General features: G+C 39.6%; 1 protein-coding gene across 1 annotated transcript in view; it reads right to left on the reverse strand.

Moving 5' to 3' along the window:
• The window catches only part of LOC103462246 (neural-cadherin), a 353,789-nt gene extending 337,386 nt beyond the window's left edge, over nucleotides 1-16,403 (reverse strand). Inside the window, exon 1 of the mRNA XM_008404906.3 lies at nucleotides 13,313-16,403. Within this exon, the coding sequence (XP_008403128.2) occupies nucleotides 13,313-14,339 (1,027 nt within the window). The 5' untranslated portion in view covers nucleotides 14,340-16,403. The remainder of the gene's footprint in view (nucleotides 1-13,312) is intronic.
• Nucleotides 16,404-20,173: the final 3,770 nt, after the last annotated feature.

Genomic DNA, 20,173 nt, shown 5'->3' on the forward strand with positions numbered 1-20,173 from the left:
TGACTTCTACTTAATAAATTGTGTTTATCAATAAATAAATTTAATCTATTTACAAATAATTTTTCCAAAATCTTTGAAAACTGTGGTAACAAAGAAATTGGTCGATAATTTGCAAACAAACTTTTTTCTCCATTTTTGTAGATAGGGATTACCTTGGCTATCTTCATACCGTCTGGAAATACACCATTTTGAAATGATAAATTACAGATATATGTAAATGGCTCAATGACATAATCCATTATATCCTTCACAACCCTCATATCCATGTTCACCCAGTCTTTTGATCTTTTGCTTGCAAGGTTGTTTATAATATTCTTTATTTCATTTTTGTCAGTTCCACCAAGAGAAATACTGTTAGTACAATCCGTGATTGTATGACTCAAATTTATATCTACTTTTGGTATTGTAGCTGCAAGGCTAGGACCAACATTCACAAAATAATGATTAAATTCATTTACAATGTTGTTCAGATCATATATTTCATTATCTTCCTTTACAAAGTGCTGTGGAATGCCTGCATATCCTTTATGATTTTTCAGAACACCATTCATTAATTTCCATGTTGCCCTCATATCACCAGTACTTCTTTTTAAAGAATCACTATAAAATTTCTTTTTATGCTGCCTTATAATAAGAACTAATTTATTTTTATATTTCTTATATTTATCCTCCGATTCTTTTGTTCTTAATTTCAAGAAACATGAATATAAGTAATTTTTTTTTTTACAAGCATTTTTTAAGCCTTTTGTCATCCATGGTTTGTTTACAGTATTGTTTTGTGTGTAATTGTTTTTTACACAATGTCTTCCATACAAATCTTCTACAATACTCATAAACACATCATAAGCTTTGTTCACATCATCAACATATACGTTCTTCCAGTTCTGTTTTTGTAAATCGTCTTTTAATTTATCCAAAGCTTTTCTGGATGTATCTACTATTTTTTTATCCTTAATTATAATATTTTTTGAACTACTTTGAACATCTTTATATAGTGTAAAGATCGGTAAGTGATCACTTACATCAGTAATCAAAATACCAGCCATTATCTCTGTATTTGTTATATTTGTAAAAATATTATCAATTACTGTAGCATTGTGGGATGTTATTCTCGTGGGTCTTGATATCATTGGATAAAGATTTATACTGTGCATTAAGTTTATAAATGTAGCAATATGTTTTGAGTCAGTTTTATTGGCCAGGTCAATGTTAAAGTCACCACACAAAACGATTTTTTTATTACAACTCCCTTCAAAAACGTTTATAATTTTATCTGTGAAAAAATCTATATTTGATTCAGGTGATCGATATACACAACTTATAGTAATGTTTTTAGAAGTCTTATTTATTATCTCAATTGTTATTATTTCCATAATATTATCTATAGTCCATGACATATTATTGATGACTTTACATTTTATGTCATTATTAACTAATAGAGCAACTCCTCCTCCCCTTTTATTGCTCCTGTTTTTATAATATAACTCATACCCATCAATATGAATATTATCTATATTTGAATCATTAAGCCATGTCTCTGAAAGTGCTATTATTGAGAAAGTTTTGTTTAACTGTTGTAAATAATCTGTTATTTTTGATAAATTTGCATTTACACTTCTACAATTAAAGTGGATAATAGAGAAACCATATGTTGTATTTATATTCTGGAATTTGTCAATATCATAATATTCAGAATCTTTAACAACAGGAAAGAAATCTGGATTAATTACATCGTCCAAACTGTAAACATTTGTCTCTACATCTTCGTATAATGCCATATATAAGTATATGTCACATTTTCCGATATATTATTAAATTATTAGTACTATTTCAATTTTTGTAAAGTTTGTCCTCTATAAATCATTTGAATGTGTCCAAGTCTTTGAGTTCTTGGACCATTTTAGCCTGTGTTCCCTCATTTTTCTTGATCCAGATGTTTCCATTTCGTGTCCATGTTGCAACTATTTTTTTTTGTTTTTTCAACAACCTTGCCTCCCGTGCAATAGCTCCATTTTTTTTGGTTAAATGTTCATTTATATAGACGTTTGTACCCTTCAGTTTCCTTGCCTGCATAATTAAGTTGTTTCTTGCTTTCCTACTAATGAATCTAATAACTGTTACCGGTTTAAATTTATCTGATTTGGTGGGTAAAGTGTGGCAGAATGAAATATCCTCATGTTTGATTTCAATGTTCTTGTCCTGCAGAAATGTTACAACCTGTTGTTCCAGAGTCCTCAGGTCTTCATGTGGGGAGTCCTCTGTAGTATGTACATTTGCCACTGCTTTTGCATAGGATCTGGGTTTTATTTCCAGTCCTGTGATTACTAAATCATCACGTCTAGAATATTGTTCCAGATCATCCACTCTTTGTTCCAACTTAGCTATTTGTTTATCTCTGTCACTTAAAAGAACTCTTAACTGTTTCACCTCCTCAATCAGACTAATGAGGAGTTCCTGCTGTTTAGATACTTTTGTCATTTCACTCCCCATAAAATTCAGTGATCTTTTAATTTCCTCAAGACTGTCTGGGTTCTCATTACATGAGTCTTTTCTTTGTCCGCGTCTACCTGGCCCCGGCATAACTCACGCACTCCTGAGCCGTCTCAGCGGCAGCTGTCCCAGCCGGGTTCGCGGCCTCCAAACACAACGCCGCGGGGCTCTGCTCACGATGTTCTCCACCACCAATAATCCTCCACACCACCGCAAATATACCAAATTTTGCAATGGACTGTAGGCCCTCAGGTTGATGCAGTTGATACGCCGAACGTAGCGGGATCTGATGAATCCTGGATGAAGTGCGAGGGTCGTGTATAGGCCTCCACCGTTTTCCCGTAACTTCCGGGATCCACTATGGCTAGCTCAGTAGCTAGCTGACTGGCCATGCAGGAAAATCCTGGTTTCTCCCGGTCCTTCCGTCTCCTCCTCCGCTCTGGTGGGCTCCGCCAAACGGAGGTCAGAACTCAGACGTATTAATCCGAAGCGAACCTCACGCAGCGGGAATCGCGGGCAGAGGCAGTTGATTCTTCAGGACGCCGTTGCTTCCGATGTCGACCGAAGTTTCTCGCTAATATATCTTTAGTCCCCTCTACAGTCACCAACGTTTTGGTTGGACGAGCAGCAGTAGTGTTCTCCGTAGTTAACTTGCCATTTTAGTTCAGAACGTCCACTCTTTCTTAGGTAGCTGTTCCTCTTTACGCCTCGGTGCACTCCACCTCGGTCTTCTCAGCAGCCATGTTCTCCCATGTTCTCCCATGTGTTCTCCCATGTGTCTCACGTTCTCCCATGTGTTTTGCTAGTAATTTATATGTTAAATTTTCTGCCAACCCTTCAATCAGAGAGCAACAAGCAATTCCATAGCACATTTAAGAGCATGTGATGCCGAGAATAGGAATTTCTGCAAAGTGCTAAAAGATGAGGAGTAAGCAACAGATTGTTTTCTTTCTGCGTTAACAAGTGAGTCAGGTAAATGTATATCTACCTCCTGCATGTGATTTTAGGAATACACAGGGAATGTGAAGAGCAGATTTCCAATTTTGGTAGAAAACTACTAATAAGAAACCCAATAAAAAGAAAACAGAACTATGATTCAACAAAAACAACAATCATTTGGCACACAGTAAACACATAAAACAAAAAAAGGGAAAGAAACGCATTTACAGAGTAAATGACAGACTGCTGTGAGCTGCAGTGTAGTCGGAGTGAAAGTCCTTGATAAAACCAGAGCTCCTGTGGATAAAACACTGGATTCTGTGCCAGAGCCAAAAATACATGCAGCTTCTTTGTGTTGATGCAGATTATTAAGCACTGAGAATGCATACATGGGCACAGTATGAGCCACTAATGCTCTTCTAAAAGAACAGGACCGCCTCAACTCACACAAAAGACACAGCAACATGTGCAGATGTCAGTCTGCTCTCACTGCCATCTGTCAGGATGCTGTACAGTAGTTTGGTCACCTGCAAAGCAAGGTGCTTCTCAGCCCACAGTGTGTATTTGTGTGTGTGCGCATGCATGTGCATGTGTGTGTGGGGGTGCATGTGTGTGCGTGTGTGTAGGTGTGTGTCCATGAGGGGGTGTGTGTGTGCGTGGTGTGTGTGTGCGTGGTGTGTGCGTGTGTGTGTCACCTTGCAGTTTCCAGACAGAAAACAGCAAAGACACATCTTAGTTTGTTGCGTTAGGAGACACTTAGTTTCTGAGTTTAGTTCAGCGGCTATAGATAGAAAGAGATAGAAAAGTGTTACACAACAAACTGTTGTCTTGATTAAAAGCAGCTGTTTCTCTTCATCTATCTAAATCCGGAGCTTCCAGACTCGATTCGCACGACAGACTGGTCTGAGCGGCTCACATTTCGGACAGATTAAACAAACAATAAAAAAAGAAATGGCTTTTATTCAGTTGAAAAACATTTTAAAAATGGTCTGTGTATATTTTTAGATCACAATTACAATTTATGCAGATGATAACATTTTAGTTATGCATATCCAGCGCATAACAATTATTTTAATCCATTACTCTATTAAACATCATAACAATTAATTGCCCAACTGTTGTTGTTCAACATGTTTTATGTTTTTTCATCTATTGCTTTATGTACCTTTTTATTTGTGCTTTTTCTTTTAGCTTGTGATGGTCATGCTGTGGTCTGTCAGTGGGTGTTGTGTGTGTTCAAATTAAAATTCTATAAAGAAAGTTTGAAAAACAAATTCATTGATTAATCCAATTTAAAAATGGTACATTCTTCAGGTTTTTGCTTAATCAATTTAACTAATCTTATACAATGTGAAATATACATAAAGATTAATTACAAAAGGAATCATTTATTGCCTAAAATTCAATAACATAGCATTAATCTACTGTACCCATGATCATTTGTGATAAAGGATGCACCTGCAACTAAAAAATACATTTAACATCAACATGTGAAAAGCTCAGGTCATTCTGCATCAACATCACGGTGAAGAGCTGATCTGTTCATTATTACATTTCTTTTCATAACTGGGAAACCTGCTTCGTTGGATTACGATTTTATTTTATGCCCAAAATTGTACAAAAATGTATGCATTTTGATGAAAAACGTTCTTTGTCTGTAAATATGTTATTTTTAGCTTCACTTGGATGACATTCTGTAAAAAAAAAAATCTACAGTTAAAAAATCTATCAGTTATTATCAAAAAAGTAAATACAAGTGATGGGTTTTCTCCATCAGTCCAAACTCACTGGGCTGTTTGATCAACAAGATACAATAACAGCCAGTGCAATATGGTGAGCACAAAGACAGTTTGATTAATCACTAAAGAGATGTCAATGTCAATGTCAATGAAAAACCAGCATTTTGAAAAATGCTGCGACCATTTGACACCCAGCACTCAGTAGTAAGTTTACATTTCTTTTTTAATATTTTTTAAACTAGTTTATTGTCTGTTTTCTCTGTCTGAGTCTGTTAATTAATATATTTTGTAGGGAAGGTTTGTTTACAGACAATTCATAATAAATTTGATTTGTTTTTGGTTTGTTTAGTTGTTTTGTTTATTTAAAATATTTTCCACTTCCAGAGGTATATGTTCTTTAGAAACTAGTTTATTGATCTTTTAAAGGGTGTCCTTGTGTCATTATGATATTTTTGTCCTATTAGTTCACAATGGTCACAATTATCATTACCACAATAATTTCTGGGACAATTTATTGCCCATAAAAATGTAGTACTTAAAACTCCCTGAAACCTCTTCATCTGGTGTGAAAAGATTGCTAACATCACCGTTCCTGTCACACTTCACTAGCTTCTGTGCAGCTTTCCGCTTTTTTTTCTTCTCTTAGAAAACATAAATCAGAAAACTGGACCAGAAAAAATATGGATTATCTTACGCTCTGAGAATGTTCAGTCACTTGTATTGAAGAAAAGAAAAGTACATACAAAAGCAATGATTTATTTAGCAGTTGACCACTCAGAGAAAGAAAGATAATTTGACTGTTGTATAGCATTTACAGCCCTTCTGGTTAAGAGGAGAGGAAATATGGAATCACCCTGGAATTTGAATTTCTTTAACTAATCCCTTCACAAGTCTGATTTCAAACATGAGTGTACAGAAAAGAGAGACCTTGCAGATCTTAATGAACTGGCTGAGTAACAGTCAGCACATTACATACAGCCAAAACACAACACGTCATCTCACGGCACCTTACTAAAATGTTAATTCAATCCAGTCACACACAAGTGATCCCAGCTTACATGTATTCAACATGCCTGGTCAGTTACAACCTTGTAAATAGTTATGCAACCCTGTTATCTGGACAGGAAGATTATTTTTGTAGCATATATTTTTTCATCCAGTTGTAGTCAATCAGAAAAGCTGAGCATGTTGCTGCTAAACCACAGCAGGCTTCCAGAACACCTGACTGAAAAACCTTTCATCCTGAGCACCAACCAGCGCCTCTCTTTTGAATATGTACTCCTTTAGGATATGCACCTGTTCAAATGTTGGGGTTACAAATGTGAAGCAATCCATTTTTTAAAATTATTTTATATTATGTGGACTATCAGTTAACATCATACATGATATTAAGATATCATGTATGAACTCAATGTGCACTCCATTGAGTTCATACATGATATCTAATCTACTTAATCTGGTAAATCTAAACTTTTCTTGACATTACAGATTTGCATTACTGATGATGTAAATGCAGGTTTTACTGTAGAAAGTTCTGTTTTTAGGTCCCAGCTGTCCTGGTTCAGGATGAATGACCTCTTCATTCTTTTTAAAAAGGGAAACTGAAAAAAAAAAAAAAAAAAACTTAAGAGGTGTATCAAATACCGATTGTCACCATTGTGGTTGCGTGCATAATGTTGATAATTTACCAAAGTGAAGTAAAACTGAACTGAACTGGTTGTTGTTCATTTTCTTTAGATGGAATTCGACTTTCTTTGAAGGAGGATGAATTCATTAACAGAACATGACATACAAGAGAGCTTTTATTGAAAATCTCTGCTTGAAAGAGGATGAGGAAAGGATTTTATTGAGTAGAGTCATATGTCAATACCAACACAGAAGAGTTTGCCACCGGAAAACTGGGGATTGGGGGGGGTTTAGCTTATCTTAGCTTAGCTTAGCTTAGTTTAGCTTAGCGGCTGAGGTTGCTGCAGCGTTTTTGAAATTCACATCACAAAACTCTGACATATTAATGGGGTGTGTCGACTTTTGACTAAAAATGCAGGCCTTCTGTCCAGAACAGCCGATGCCAGAACAGTGCTTACAACAAGGGAAGTGCATTATAATCATTAGCTAAAAGGTCTACAATACTAAACTTTTATCTACTTGATGCAGGGCTGGCTGGATAATGTGAAGATGACAGATGGTCATACCTTAATTGAGACAGAAGAAGAAATTAAGAGATTACACAGGATAAAAAAAACCTTCTGCAAGTCACTCCTCTTCCTCAAAAGCTTGAAAGACGAGAGGGGGGAATAAAAAGATCCTCCTGTAACCTAATAAATTAATCACTCAACTAATTAACCAAATGAATCATTTCCTTAATCACCACGCCAGCAGGAGTTACTGCGGTCAAAGAACAGCCTCATCTTGGCTGTTTTAAAGGGGGAGGAACAAGCTTTGGGGGAAATTAATGGGGCACTCGCTTGATGCTCTTACTGCGGCTGGCAAGGCATTAAACAACTGGAGATATCAAACCCAAATCCTGTGTGCATAAACACACTCGGGTCTGTGCTGGAGCAATGAAAGAGCAGATAGTGTTATTATTCTGTCTTAAAGATAGAACAGCTGTGCATTAAAAACAATCCCTGTTAGAACTGTGGAAAGCTCGCTTTTGCCGTGGCAACGACTTCCATTCCAGGAGATTTATCCTAATCTTAACCGCGCCAGGCCCGTGTGAACACACAGCAAGGAGAAGCCAGAGTGAGCGGGAGCCGTGATGTTTGGTTAACAATAACCTGACTTATATAGGACAGCTCCAACACAAACAGGCAGCAAACTCAGAGAGGAGGAAGTTATCCAAGATCCTGACAGATCACACACATCCAGTCTGAAACACACACATACACACGCACGCGCTCCCCCCACACACATACACACACACACACACGCGCGCGCGCACACACATATGCACGCACACACACGCACACACACACATGCGCACACACACACATGCACACGCACACACACACACACACACACACACACACACACACACACACACACACACACCTTTATCCCTCCAAGAATCAGATCGGAAGGGTTCCCTGCTACACTCTTCAATTGTGCTTCCACTCATATCAAAATCCCTAAAGTGGGAGCAAAAATAAAATTGAAAAAAAAAAAAAAGAGAGTAAGCGAGCGAAGGGAGAAAGTGCAACAGAGAGACAGACGGAGAGAATGAGATGGGATTACAGGGATAATGGGAGCAGATGGAGGGAGGTCAAGGCTCCGGCAGGACTCTCCACTCCACGTGGATTAAGAGACTTCTCTAGTGAGCCGTCAACAACCCAACGGATGCTCCGTTCCTAGCGCCTGAGACACCAATCTCAGCCTGATCTGCCCCCCCACTGCCCACTTTTAAAGTCTGAAAATGAAAACTTGCAGTCGTTTAGCATGAAACTTGTTGAAAAAAAAAAAAAGTGAGGTCGCAGAAACACATTCGGTCCCTCTGCTCCACCCGGCACATCAAACTCCTAAACGGTTTGGCTTTTCGGCTCTTTTAAAAGCTGTTCAGGCTACATTTTCACTGATCCTCCTCGCAAATGTCTGTATTGACCTGCATCTTGTGGAAAACGCATCAAAATTCAAATACAGGAGCAAGGCGGGACACAGCGAAGATTGAATGAATGACCCGAATGAACCGAATGAGATGAGCGCCGGTCAGAAGAGGATTTAGACAGATAAGAACAATATGTGACGTGTGTGTAATGCTGAAAGTCACGAAGCCATTCACACGTCATGGTGTATCTCATTTATACAAAGATACAAACAGCAGTGCATTATCAGGACAAACTTTTCTTGCACTAAACACGCTGGGTTTAACATCTTCATAATTCAGGCTCATGTCTGGGTGTTTACATTGAAATCTGAAACACGATTCAGACAGTAGCTGCATTTAGAACAGAAACAAGATAGGTGAGCAGAATGTTGGGGAAGCAAAATGTAGGGACAAAGACTTTGTGGTCGTACATTAGTAAAGTGGTAAGTAGAGTTTCTGTAACTGCGTTTCCATTACGAATGTGTGTGAATCTTTGATCTTTGTCAATATTCTGCTAATGTCACAAAAAAATGTTGACAATTGCAGTGTTTCCATTACAGAAGAAATGCTATTAAAATCAGACTTGTTCGTGTGATGTCATTAGAAAACATGCTGCGTCATATTCCTGAAACTACTTCTCATCAACTTCTTCTTCGTGGTTTGCTCCAGCGGCAACATCTGGTTGTTGATCCTGTGACTTGTGTGATCAAAAAAAAGTGTCTCCCCTGCCGTTTTGTGAACTAAACCAATTTTGATATGGCCAAGAAACCCACCTCATCTAGAGCCAAAATATTTTTATTAGAAAACAAGTTATTTTAAATTGTTTGTTTCCATTGAGCAAATGTATTTATGAAATGTCAAACAATTACAATGGAAACACATCTTACTAGGCAAAGGTTGCACTTTAAAATCTCCTTGCAAGTTTTCATCATGTGTTTTTTTTCTTCCTGGAACCCCAGTTTTGTTCCTTAGTCCAAAAAAGCCCTAAATTCCTCTTAGGACTCAGTTAAGCATCTGTCAGCCTGCCCCCGCTGTCCTCCTTAAAGGGGATTAAGGCTTTTTCATACTTCATCTGAGACCAAACAGTTGATACGTGGTCACACAGTCACAGGAAGTTCTTATTCACACACCTTTCATACGGCATGGTGTAGACCACCTGGGGACATTCCTCCCATTTCAGTGTATGGGAGGGCATCCCCATACACTGATAAAACTGTCACAGAGAAAGCTCCACACCTTTCTGCAGACAGTCGCCTCCATAAACAACGACTTTGTAGCTTCCATTCAGGAGTCTTTAGTCTTTTGATCACTGTAGGTATTTTATGAAGAATCGTACAAACATACGTAATTTCTCACCGCTTCTGATAAACGTTCCTCAAAAGTTTTTATGTTACCTGCAAATACCAAACCCATGGAGTGGAAGTGTGTCAGTAGAAGTGAAATACAAAAACTGCTGTCTGAACGCATTTCTGCATTACACAAACTTATGACCAATCACACAACACACTGCACTGAGCTGTGTGCAAATAGTTTGACTCTGGCCTGGTGTCCATAAGGGGAGGAGAACACCTCCTTGTGAAGGCAGAGTGATACGGCTCTGTTAATAAGAGCTGATTTCAATGCGTCGGATGATGAAGGGGAGAGCCGATTAAGTTATAGCACAGCAGTACAGCCCTTTGAAAGGTCAAAGGGAAGCCCTTTGAAAGGTCAAAGGGAAACTTTTAACCTTGGAGGAACAGTCCACTTTTCTTTACTTCAGGAACACGGGCCCACACTGAAAGGAGCTGGCTGCCACGGACATGGTCAGACAGTGAGGAAGTGGGAAATTGTCCCGTCAGACCGTCAGTTTCCGAAACGACACACAAAAAAATACCTTGGAAAACCACACACAGGATCGTTATGACCCCGCTGGACCTCACACAGAGTAAAAATCTCGTGGCATTTAAATGACCTTGTCTCTGCAGACTGCAGGGGGGTTAAGAACGAGTTTTATAAAAACAGAGGGGAAAGACAGTAGCTTTAGCCTAGCCTAACATTTCAGTAAACTACTCAGTATGGTTTTGCTACCAACAAATGTCTATTTTGACTCAATATACAGGTCGAGAGTATTAAAACTTGTGCGTGCGAGGACTGAGGCAAACGTAGAGGTCTATGGAAAATGATACAGGTTTTACATGTGTGGATTCGGTTGGACCCCATTTCGACATATAAGGGTAGGAAAAGCCTGATATCTTATGGGCTCCATAGAGTTAGGTGTAAACCCTATAAAACTTAAATTGGATTGGATTTCAGTAAATTATTAGGGACACATAAAACATCTTGTTAGTCTTTTAGAGTAATTATTATTGTTATTGATAGAAAAAGAGTGACTTTTGATAAAATGCAGAGTTTATTTAAAGAAAAAACACACACGCACATCAGCTACAACATATTTTATCATTTGACAGATTTTGGAACACTTGTTATAATTACAAAAAGTCTGGGTCCTGGCCCATAACAACACGTACTTGTAAAAACAGATGTCAAAACTCTCAACTGAGTGCCTCCTTATAATTAAAAGCAACAAACCAGCCCTAATTCTGGTCTGGGTCTCAACGGGCCATACTGGATCTATACGGCGAAGTTCATTCAAGTGATTCAGACAATCCATCCTGTTGGGCCGGTCCTGTCCCAGAAGCAGGATCAGCTCTCCTGCTCCGGGATAACCCACATTACCAAACCCAATAGTTTGCATTGATTGTGTGATACCAGGCGACGGCTGATAACTGGAACAAGGGAAGCCTCAGATAACTGCAGCAAACAGAGAAACGGTCACGATACGTTTTCACGACTCCGACGATGCTACGTTAAAACTTTAAGGTTCTGTACTGAAGCGATTCCCGAAGCGACTGGTAGGTCGCACCGTATGTTTGCTCTCGCTGCGAATGTGCAGGTGATAATGAAGCTGCTGCTGTGGTGGCCGTTGCACGCGGTGCGTCTCCCCTGACATCCCAGCATCTGTTGCCGCTGTCAGCAACAGCAGCAGCAGGCACATTCCCTCTGCCCTAATTTATCCAGGCGCATGAATCATCATCGCCGGCGTTGATGAATGTCGCTCACTTTAACCTCTACTGCGACCGCTTTGGGACACTCTGACACCGCTTAACCCACAACAAGCTGGAATGTGTGGCTCTTAGCAGTAAACCTTACACACTTCTTTTTAAATGTCCATGATTCAGACCTCAGGTTGTTGACTGTCCACTAACCAGTTTCCTCATTAGTCACATTTACAAACACAACAAACACTGACCTGCAGGTTATATGGGATCCTAAGCAGAATTTGATTTGGGTTCTCCCAATTCAGCCCACCATTCACCACAGCATCACTGACTAAAATATTGACTTCCACATGCTTCACATATACAGACATTGATATTAAAACAGGGGGAAAATGTTTGCTCTCATGTGGTCCATTTGTAAAGTTACAGGGTCAAAATTTAAGAGCAGTAATTTGGGGTAAATATTGCCTTGTCATAAAAGAGAAAAAATGGGGATTCATTTTTCAAAGTCAAATTTTCACTTTGACTTGTATGTTTTTCATACATTTATAAATGTGAGTTTCAAACGAAATGTTTATTCAGCAAGAACATTTTGAAGCTAAATATTTGGTTTGCAAGCTAAATACATACATTTAATTAGCACGTTAAATCTGAAGCTATTTATTTGAAACTGAATATTTTATTAACAAACCAAATATTGCTTTGAAGCTACACATTTAGCACAAAGGAAAATATTTAGATAATATGCAAATTTCCTTGCCGATAACTGGAAGTGGACTATCAAAATAAAACCCAGGTTTTCTTTTGTCACCTATTTAAACAAAGCTGAAGTGGAATTCACTACTTTTCCACCATCACAACAGTTATATCAACAAGAAGAAATACTCAACATTGATTTGATGCAGTGCTGATGGGAACTTCAGCTACATATACAGGTAGCAGATATTCTAAAAATAGCTCTGTGGATTGAACATATCGCATGGGAATTCACAGAGCTCGCTTATAACTTGGGCCAGCCGTGGTTCAAGACAACGAAACCCACCAAAATGTCTGCGTAAGCTGAGATGACAAGAATTTTCAATAACAATAATGTTTAAAATTCAGTGTATTTTCCTTTGTTTGTTCGAGAATGGTTTTAATTCAAGCCACTAATCACGCAGATAATCAGCTATACATTTATTAATACATTGCTAATAACATATTAACAATTTAGATTTTTTTTTTACATGCAATGTATCACAACACAGCTCTCGCTGCGCATATTTGCGCGTTTTCGGGAAAAAATAAAAAAGCAAGTAAAAACCAAACACTTCAAATGTATAAAACTCTAGTTATAGAGTTTATTTTAAAAGGATTTGTAAATCCTTTGTATTGCACAATTTTCCACTCCAGAAAAGCGCACTGCAAACCACCACGCTCTGCTGCCTCTCACTCTCACACACACACACTCTCTCTCTCTCTCTCTCTCTCTCTCTCTCTCTCTCTCTCTCTCTCTCTCGCACACGTGTGTGAGCGCCTCTGCTCACCTCTCTTGTCCTGCACCCTGACGGTGATCTCCACCAGAGGTTCGGTCTCCCGGTCCAGCCTCCGCATGATGACTACATCCCCGCCGTCCCGGCTCACGCTGACCGGGGAGCTCTCCAGCTCCGGCTCCACCAGCTCGAAGGCGGCCGACTGGAACCTCACCGGGTTCAGGTTCACCACGACAGAACCGATCCCCGCGTCCTCGGACACGCTGATGAGAACCGGCATTTCCTCCTCCGTGACCGATCGGGACTTCCGCGCTTGCGCTTCAACTTGCTGCCGCGGTCCTGGGGTCGCGGAGCGCGCGGCGGGCCATTGCCGTGGGTTTATTTCCACGGAGACACCATGACTCGTGCGGGGTGGCCAGCCGCGGTCCCGCGCAAACACTTGAAACTTGATGGGCTCCTCCAGACCCAGGATGGAGTCGACCAGGAGGATATCCCCCGTTTTGGGCACCGCGTAGAAACTTCCGTTTTTGGGCTCGGCGAAGTAAATGAGCTCCGCGTTCTTGCCGCTGTCTCCGTCCCGCGCGCTCAGTGAGCAGATCGCCGCGCGCAGCGCAGTGGCATCGTCCAGCTCCAGCCTCATGTTGGCGCTGGGGAAAACGGGCTGGTGGTCGTTGGTGTCCAGGACATCCACCTTGATGGACGCCACTAGTTCGGACGCGTCCTCCCCTTCCGCGCACTGTCCGCAGCACAGACCCAGACTCAGGGCGTACTCAGCCCGTTCCTCTCGGTCCAGAGTCTGGGTCGTCTTCAGCAGAACATGACCTCGTTTGTGGTGCGCAAAGACGCGGAAGTCCTCGCTCCCGTCTCCCAAAAGTTTGTAGTGCGCTGCCGCCGAGCCGGGCTGCGCGGTGCCGCACAGCCGGCGCGAGTTGAGTCGCTTCAGCGGGACGCTGAGCCCGTTGACCCGCGAGCCGGGAGACGAGTTCTCGAACACATGCCCGTGAAAGAACGGCACAGGATCCGACGTCCTGTTCGCGGCCACGCAAGGCATCAAGAAAGGTAAAAACGTGACCCAAATCATGTCTGGATGTCTCTTTGGCTTCGCTCCGCTCAAAGCGCCGGTGCCTCTCCGACGTCCATGCTTGCTTCCCAGATCCCTTGGGGGGATGTGGAGGTTCCTTCCGTCCTGCTGTGATCCAAAAACTTTGACTAGACTGGAGCGCTGGTATCCCCTGGCAGCATGCTCCAGCTGGAAGTGAGAGATGCGCGTTTGAGTTGTGCGTCCTTCTCTCCTGCTCTCCTCAGTCTGCTGCCTCACCAGCAGCGCTGTCTGCCTGTGCGCGTTCCAGGAAGAAAAAAAAAACGCTTCTTACAACACGAGTGCGCGCTTACCTCCGTTCACTTCCTTTGCGACCCATCTATCTCATGCAGGCAGAAGGCTTAATGTGCGAATACGCAGCTCCACGTACAGCTTCTAAATAGATAACATTTTTATAAGTCGCAGCATTCATTCCATTTATTCGTTCTCATATCGTGAGGATCTGGCACGGAACCGTTTGCGTTACGCACGGTCGATTAATCAGTTAGAGCGAGATACGCAGGGGGAAACTTTCAAGAAAAAAAAAATCTCGCTTTCACGTGCAGAGACGCGTGCGCGTGCACCGCTGACGCGCGTTTATTAGCGTCTCAGAAGGATCCTGGAGAAAACGAGCCGACCTCCCCTCTCCCGGTGATCAATGCCCAGTCTTGCGCATCTAGATCCATCACTTCTCTTTCCAATAACCCGTCAGCCCTCTGGATTAAAATAATGTAAAAATCAATCATCTCGAAACGCCTTCTGAGGGCGAAGGGAATAAACGGGCTCACGGATTCGGGAAAAAGAGGGTTCGGTGAATCCGGGTTGAACCCGTTTCTAAGCCGCTGATGTTTGGCAGAGTTTGGGCTTCACGGGGTGTGTGAACAAGTTTTGAATTTAATATTCCAGATCTATTATTTTCTTGTATGTATTTCCTTCTCATATTGCTTCTTTGTCACCGAGTTCAATACCGGAGCCAACTCGGTGTGCGCGTCTAACTAATAAATCTGAGACTATTTGTGGATACAAGGCGTGCAGAGCGGTCAGCTCCTCACTGGCGCAGCTCTTCTGTGTGCTTTTGTGCTTACTGCTTATTGCAACCTGTGCAGTTTTCGAAGTTTAAGATCAGCACTCCTGGAACTTTTTTTTTGTTGTTGTTTTGCAGGAAGGGGTTCCCCCTCTGGCTCACAGTGACATTACAAATCACAAAGTTAAGAGGAGTTCACAACAGTCATGCAAAACGTGCTGAAATGGTTTCTAATAGCACAAAAAAAAAAAAATAACATAATGGCTTCAGCTAACGATTATTTTATAAATCGATTATTCTGACGATTAAATGTTTAATCAAACATTGGCCCATTCTGAAGGTCTTTCATTTCACCACTTAAACTTAGTTTACACGATATTAGAAATACAATAAATAAATGCAAATGACCAAATAATTCAATTCTTTTTGTAAAAACAGAAAAGAAACATTTTATTGCCTAAAATGCTATGATAGCCTTCTAAACCTTAATCATTTATATCAAAGGACGCAAATGCAGCTAATAATCCATCCAACATCAACATGTGAAAAGCTCAGGCCTTTCTGTTGGACTGAACATCAACACAGTGTAGGACTGATCTGTGTCTGATAACCAATTATTAATTGGATCCCAAAATGTGCTTAATATGATGTTTTTTGTTGTTGTTTTGTTTTATTTATTTTGTTTTACAGAATTTGAATCAAGTGAAGATAAAACTTCACCTGAAGTTTTGCGCAGCACAAACTTACAGAAAATGAAAGTTTGTTGTTTTTTTGTTTTAAAATACAAAACAGATACATTTTTATAGTTTTACTTTTGTTACTGCTGTGAATGTGCTGCTGTTCTTTCAGCAAATGGTCTTTTTTAAATCTATATGCTCTACTTAATGAATAATGAATTGTTGAATTAGTTGACAGTTATTTCAATAATCAATTCACCACAATTATTCAATAGAAAACCTTGATCTTTCTTTATGGCAGAGCTATTATATTAGAGCCACGAAATCTGTCTATTCTGAAATATTTTGCCATATTCATTACTTTTGCACAAATGAAAGCTTTCCAAACTAACCTGAAGTAATCATTCTCCTTGTTAAATTTCTTGGTTTTGGACATTGTCCTGGAGAGCTTTTTTTTCTGTTTGTTGGGATTGGATCTTTCTAGTGTTGACATTTTAGAAACGTCATGGTGTAATAATAAAACTTACAGTTGCACAAGGACAACTTTGTTTCTCTGCAGTTTTCTGGAGCTCTTTAATTTTAGATTTAGTTTGTTGCTTGGTACTGTTTAAATGTCAAATATCATTTAAGATACAAGCTATACTGTTTACATTAAAAGGGAAATAAATTTATCTTTAAATCATTGCAGAGTTTAGGAGGCTGGCTTTACATTTGCTAAGCTAAGTGATCAGATTAAATGGCCCAGAGGCCAACAAATAAGTACATGCTGATAAAACTGAACCAATAAATTAATTTGGTTGCAAGTGATTAAAACCACTGGAAACAAAAGATTTTAAGACTTTTTTTTCGTCTTCTTGACCTTTCTTTACAAGAAGAATCAGCGAAAATGCCACATTGCAATTTTTGCTGGAAGGCATTATTAATAGAGACAGAGAATTGGCTGAAAACAGAATTAGAATATTGACACTGCTGACCAAACATGAAATCTAATCAATCAGGAAACGGCACATGAGATCACTTTTAGACAGAAAAGATACTTTCTCCATATCTGCTGGGTTTCCTCAGAAACTTTTAAATCTATTTTGAATAATAATTCAGCACACTGCACTGTCTGATAACAAGGACCAGTTGGGAATTAAGTATGATTGAACTGAAGTGATTTTGTTCTTTTTTGTAAAGTGCCAACATTGGTTTTGAATTGGCGCTTTAGAAATTAACTGAATTGAACTGTGGGACCAAAGAGGTCATTTCTATTCTATTTATCAGGCAATCTTATAATTTGTTGTTTGATGTTAAATAAATAAATAAATAAATAATAATAATAATAATAATAATAATAATAATAATAATAATAATAATTAGTAATAATAATAATAATAAAGCAAAACCGTAGTATTAGGGTGCAGTCAAAGTGCACACTTTGACTGCATTGTGTGGGTTCACGGCACTAATATTGAAAGTAAAAACGGCCAAACTCCGTCTTCTTGCTTTTTGCGTGTATGTGATTCAGGTGGGGGAGGGGCTGGTCATGTATTTGTTTGGTCATGTGACTGATGCAGCGTGGGATTGTGGGATGTTTAACTTAAGCGGCGTAGCGTTGTCAGCTGCGTGGTCTTTTTCTCACGATGCCAAAATGGTAAGGAAATATTAATGACGTCACCCATCAGCAATAACAGCGATGTCAATATGAGATGTTGGAATTAAACCAAATGTTCAAACCGGTGCATCCCCTTGATTCACCTCTGAGTTCTAGAATCAAATGTGTTCTTCTTCTATGAAAGCACATTACATCCCGAAGAAATGAACGGCCATGCTGACCACAATAAAGTCATATTCACACTAATTAGCAATTATCCACGACCCCATGAAAGCCTTTTCCACCCTCTGCATTGTTCGCTTGAAGGATAACAATTAAACTGTGTGCATGAGCTTATTTTAATTAGAATTTGCTATTTTGTCATTAATAAAATGTCTGTGTTTCTATTTGGCTTCATGCACTCACAACTCTAAAAGATTTTAATCTGTTTAATAGATTCTCTACAAACCCTTTAGCGCAGCACTTTTAGAAATGAAATGCTTTTTGAAAATTATTTCCTTTGTGTTAAATTTTCATTTCCTAACAGACAAAAAAAGAAAAAAAAAAATCATTACTCAAATGTGATATTCTTACTGCATGAAGCAGATAAAGACTGATTTGGTCAGCTGTCGAGGAATCCTCCCCACTGTGGCCCAGTGAGCGTAACACTGAATCATGTCCTCCTCTGATCCCTTTGTGTCTTCACATTCTTCTTTGTTGGATTTGAAATGAAAGTTCATATGCATGAAGCATCTGCTGCAACTGCTTGGTTATTCATATGAAAGCGTTGGGCCCGTCAGTACCACAGACAGCTCTTTAGCCCGTCACGTCTCTAAAAGAAAAAAAAAAAGTCACATTTTCAAGTGAGGAAGTCAACAGAAAGTTGAACATTCAAACAATAAAGTCATCTTCCAAATACATATTTGGAAGATGACACAGTATCAGACTTTCAATTAAAGTGGAGTTTTCCCAAGCATTTGCTGTGCTGGTGTGAGGCCAGAGAGTGTAAGTGAAATATCGCTTTTTCCTGCAGAGAGGATTTGTCAGAACATAAAAAATCTGTTTGTCTAAAAACAAGACATCATGGTGAAAACCCAAAATAGTGACTGTTGTTGTTACAGGAGAAATGCCGGGTACTGTTGGAGTTCTTGTACAGAACATACAGACATCTCCAGCCTTTGTGCTAATTGGCACTGTCACAGCCACACATCCAGTCACACTCCAGGCCGCGGTCCTATTAACATATTCCACCAGACAGCTTGAGTCACACTCCTCTCAGAGCTCCACGTCTCGGTGACACTTGTCTCATCCTCAGCCACAGCCACAAGTCTTTGTCACTACCGCAGTTATCAATGACTTAAGGGGGCCCACGAGGGACAAATGTCTGAGGAAAGTTGTGCTTGCTCAATCTTGTAACCCAGTGTTAAAAACACAAGTAAAATGAATAGATGTTGATTTAATATCTCATTCCACAACGAGATTAAAAAGTATTTAAGTTAAAAAAAAAAGAATGTTTGTAAATATGTTCTTAAATATTGATAAAAAAGTGCTAAAAATCTTTTAAACCTGTGAAATATCCCTTTAATGATTGCTTTTAGTGACATTTTAAACAACCAATAACTGGCACCGTCTGATTTCATATCAGCCAATCAGGTTGATTGTCCCGCCCCTTTAACTGCAGCGCTGAGATTTAGCTCAGATTGCATCTAACTCCCGTGAGAGCTGAGAGCTGACAGTTGTTCCGTGAATCCCCCGTAAGATTCTGTTAAATTCTACGAAAAATCCTGGAAAATGGTAAGACAATGTTAAATTAGTATCTCAGAATTCATAATTCAAAATAGTGAATCTGGTTTTTTTTTATTAGATCTCCAAAAGCAACTTAGCCTGCCTATGTTTCTTGCTCGTTTGTCACTTTTTTCAAAGGACAGCACTAAGTAATTTTATGTCTCTGCATTCATTCATTTTTGCACCTGTAAAGTGAAGCAATCTTGTGAGTTCAAGATTATAATTTTCTAAAAGGCTGCAGTTTTTCAGTGTGAGAAGTGGGAATTCATTGCAAAAAGCAACTTTTACTTGAAAACTAAATAAATTAACCCACTGTTGTCTAAAATAGGTAGGTAAAGTTAAAAAAGAATTCACCAAAATTTGGACTTGGAAAAACAGAAGCATAGGTCTTCTTGGTCGTTGTAATGTTGTCTTCAAATAGGAAGTAAAAATTGATCAGTCAGATGCTGCCTCCTCATACCAACAAATGGAACCTATCCGTCTTTAAAGGGGAAGTATTATGCATTTTCCAGGAATAAAGTGCCGTTCTATAGCACAACCAAGTAACTATGTCAACTTCACACAGGACGAAAAATGGGATTTTTGACAGCTATTGACGCCTTGTTCTGCCGTGCGCATGGAGATTGAGGGCTTTCGGCAAGAGGTTTTTGTCAGAGTCGAACACTGCCAAAAATGGTCAAAAACGCTGTGTGTCCGTGTTCCCCTATCACCTCCCTCCCCTTGTGCCTAGCAGAGGTTTTCGTATTTAAATGAAGTTGCTGAGTACCATGCAAAT

Source organism: Poecilia reticulata, chromosome 3 (genome assembly GCF_904066995.2).
Source record: "Poecilia reticulata chromosome 3, P_reticulata-male-v2, whole genome shotgun sequence".
Lineage (NCBI taxonomy): Eukaryota > Metazoa > Chordata > Actinopteri > Cyprinodontiformes > Poeciliidae > Poecilia > Poecilia reticulata.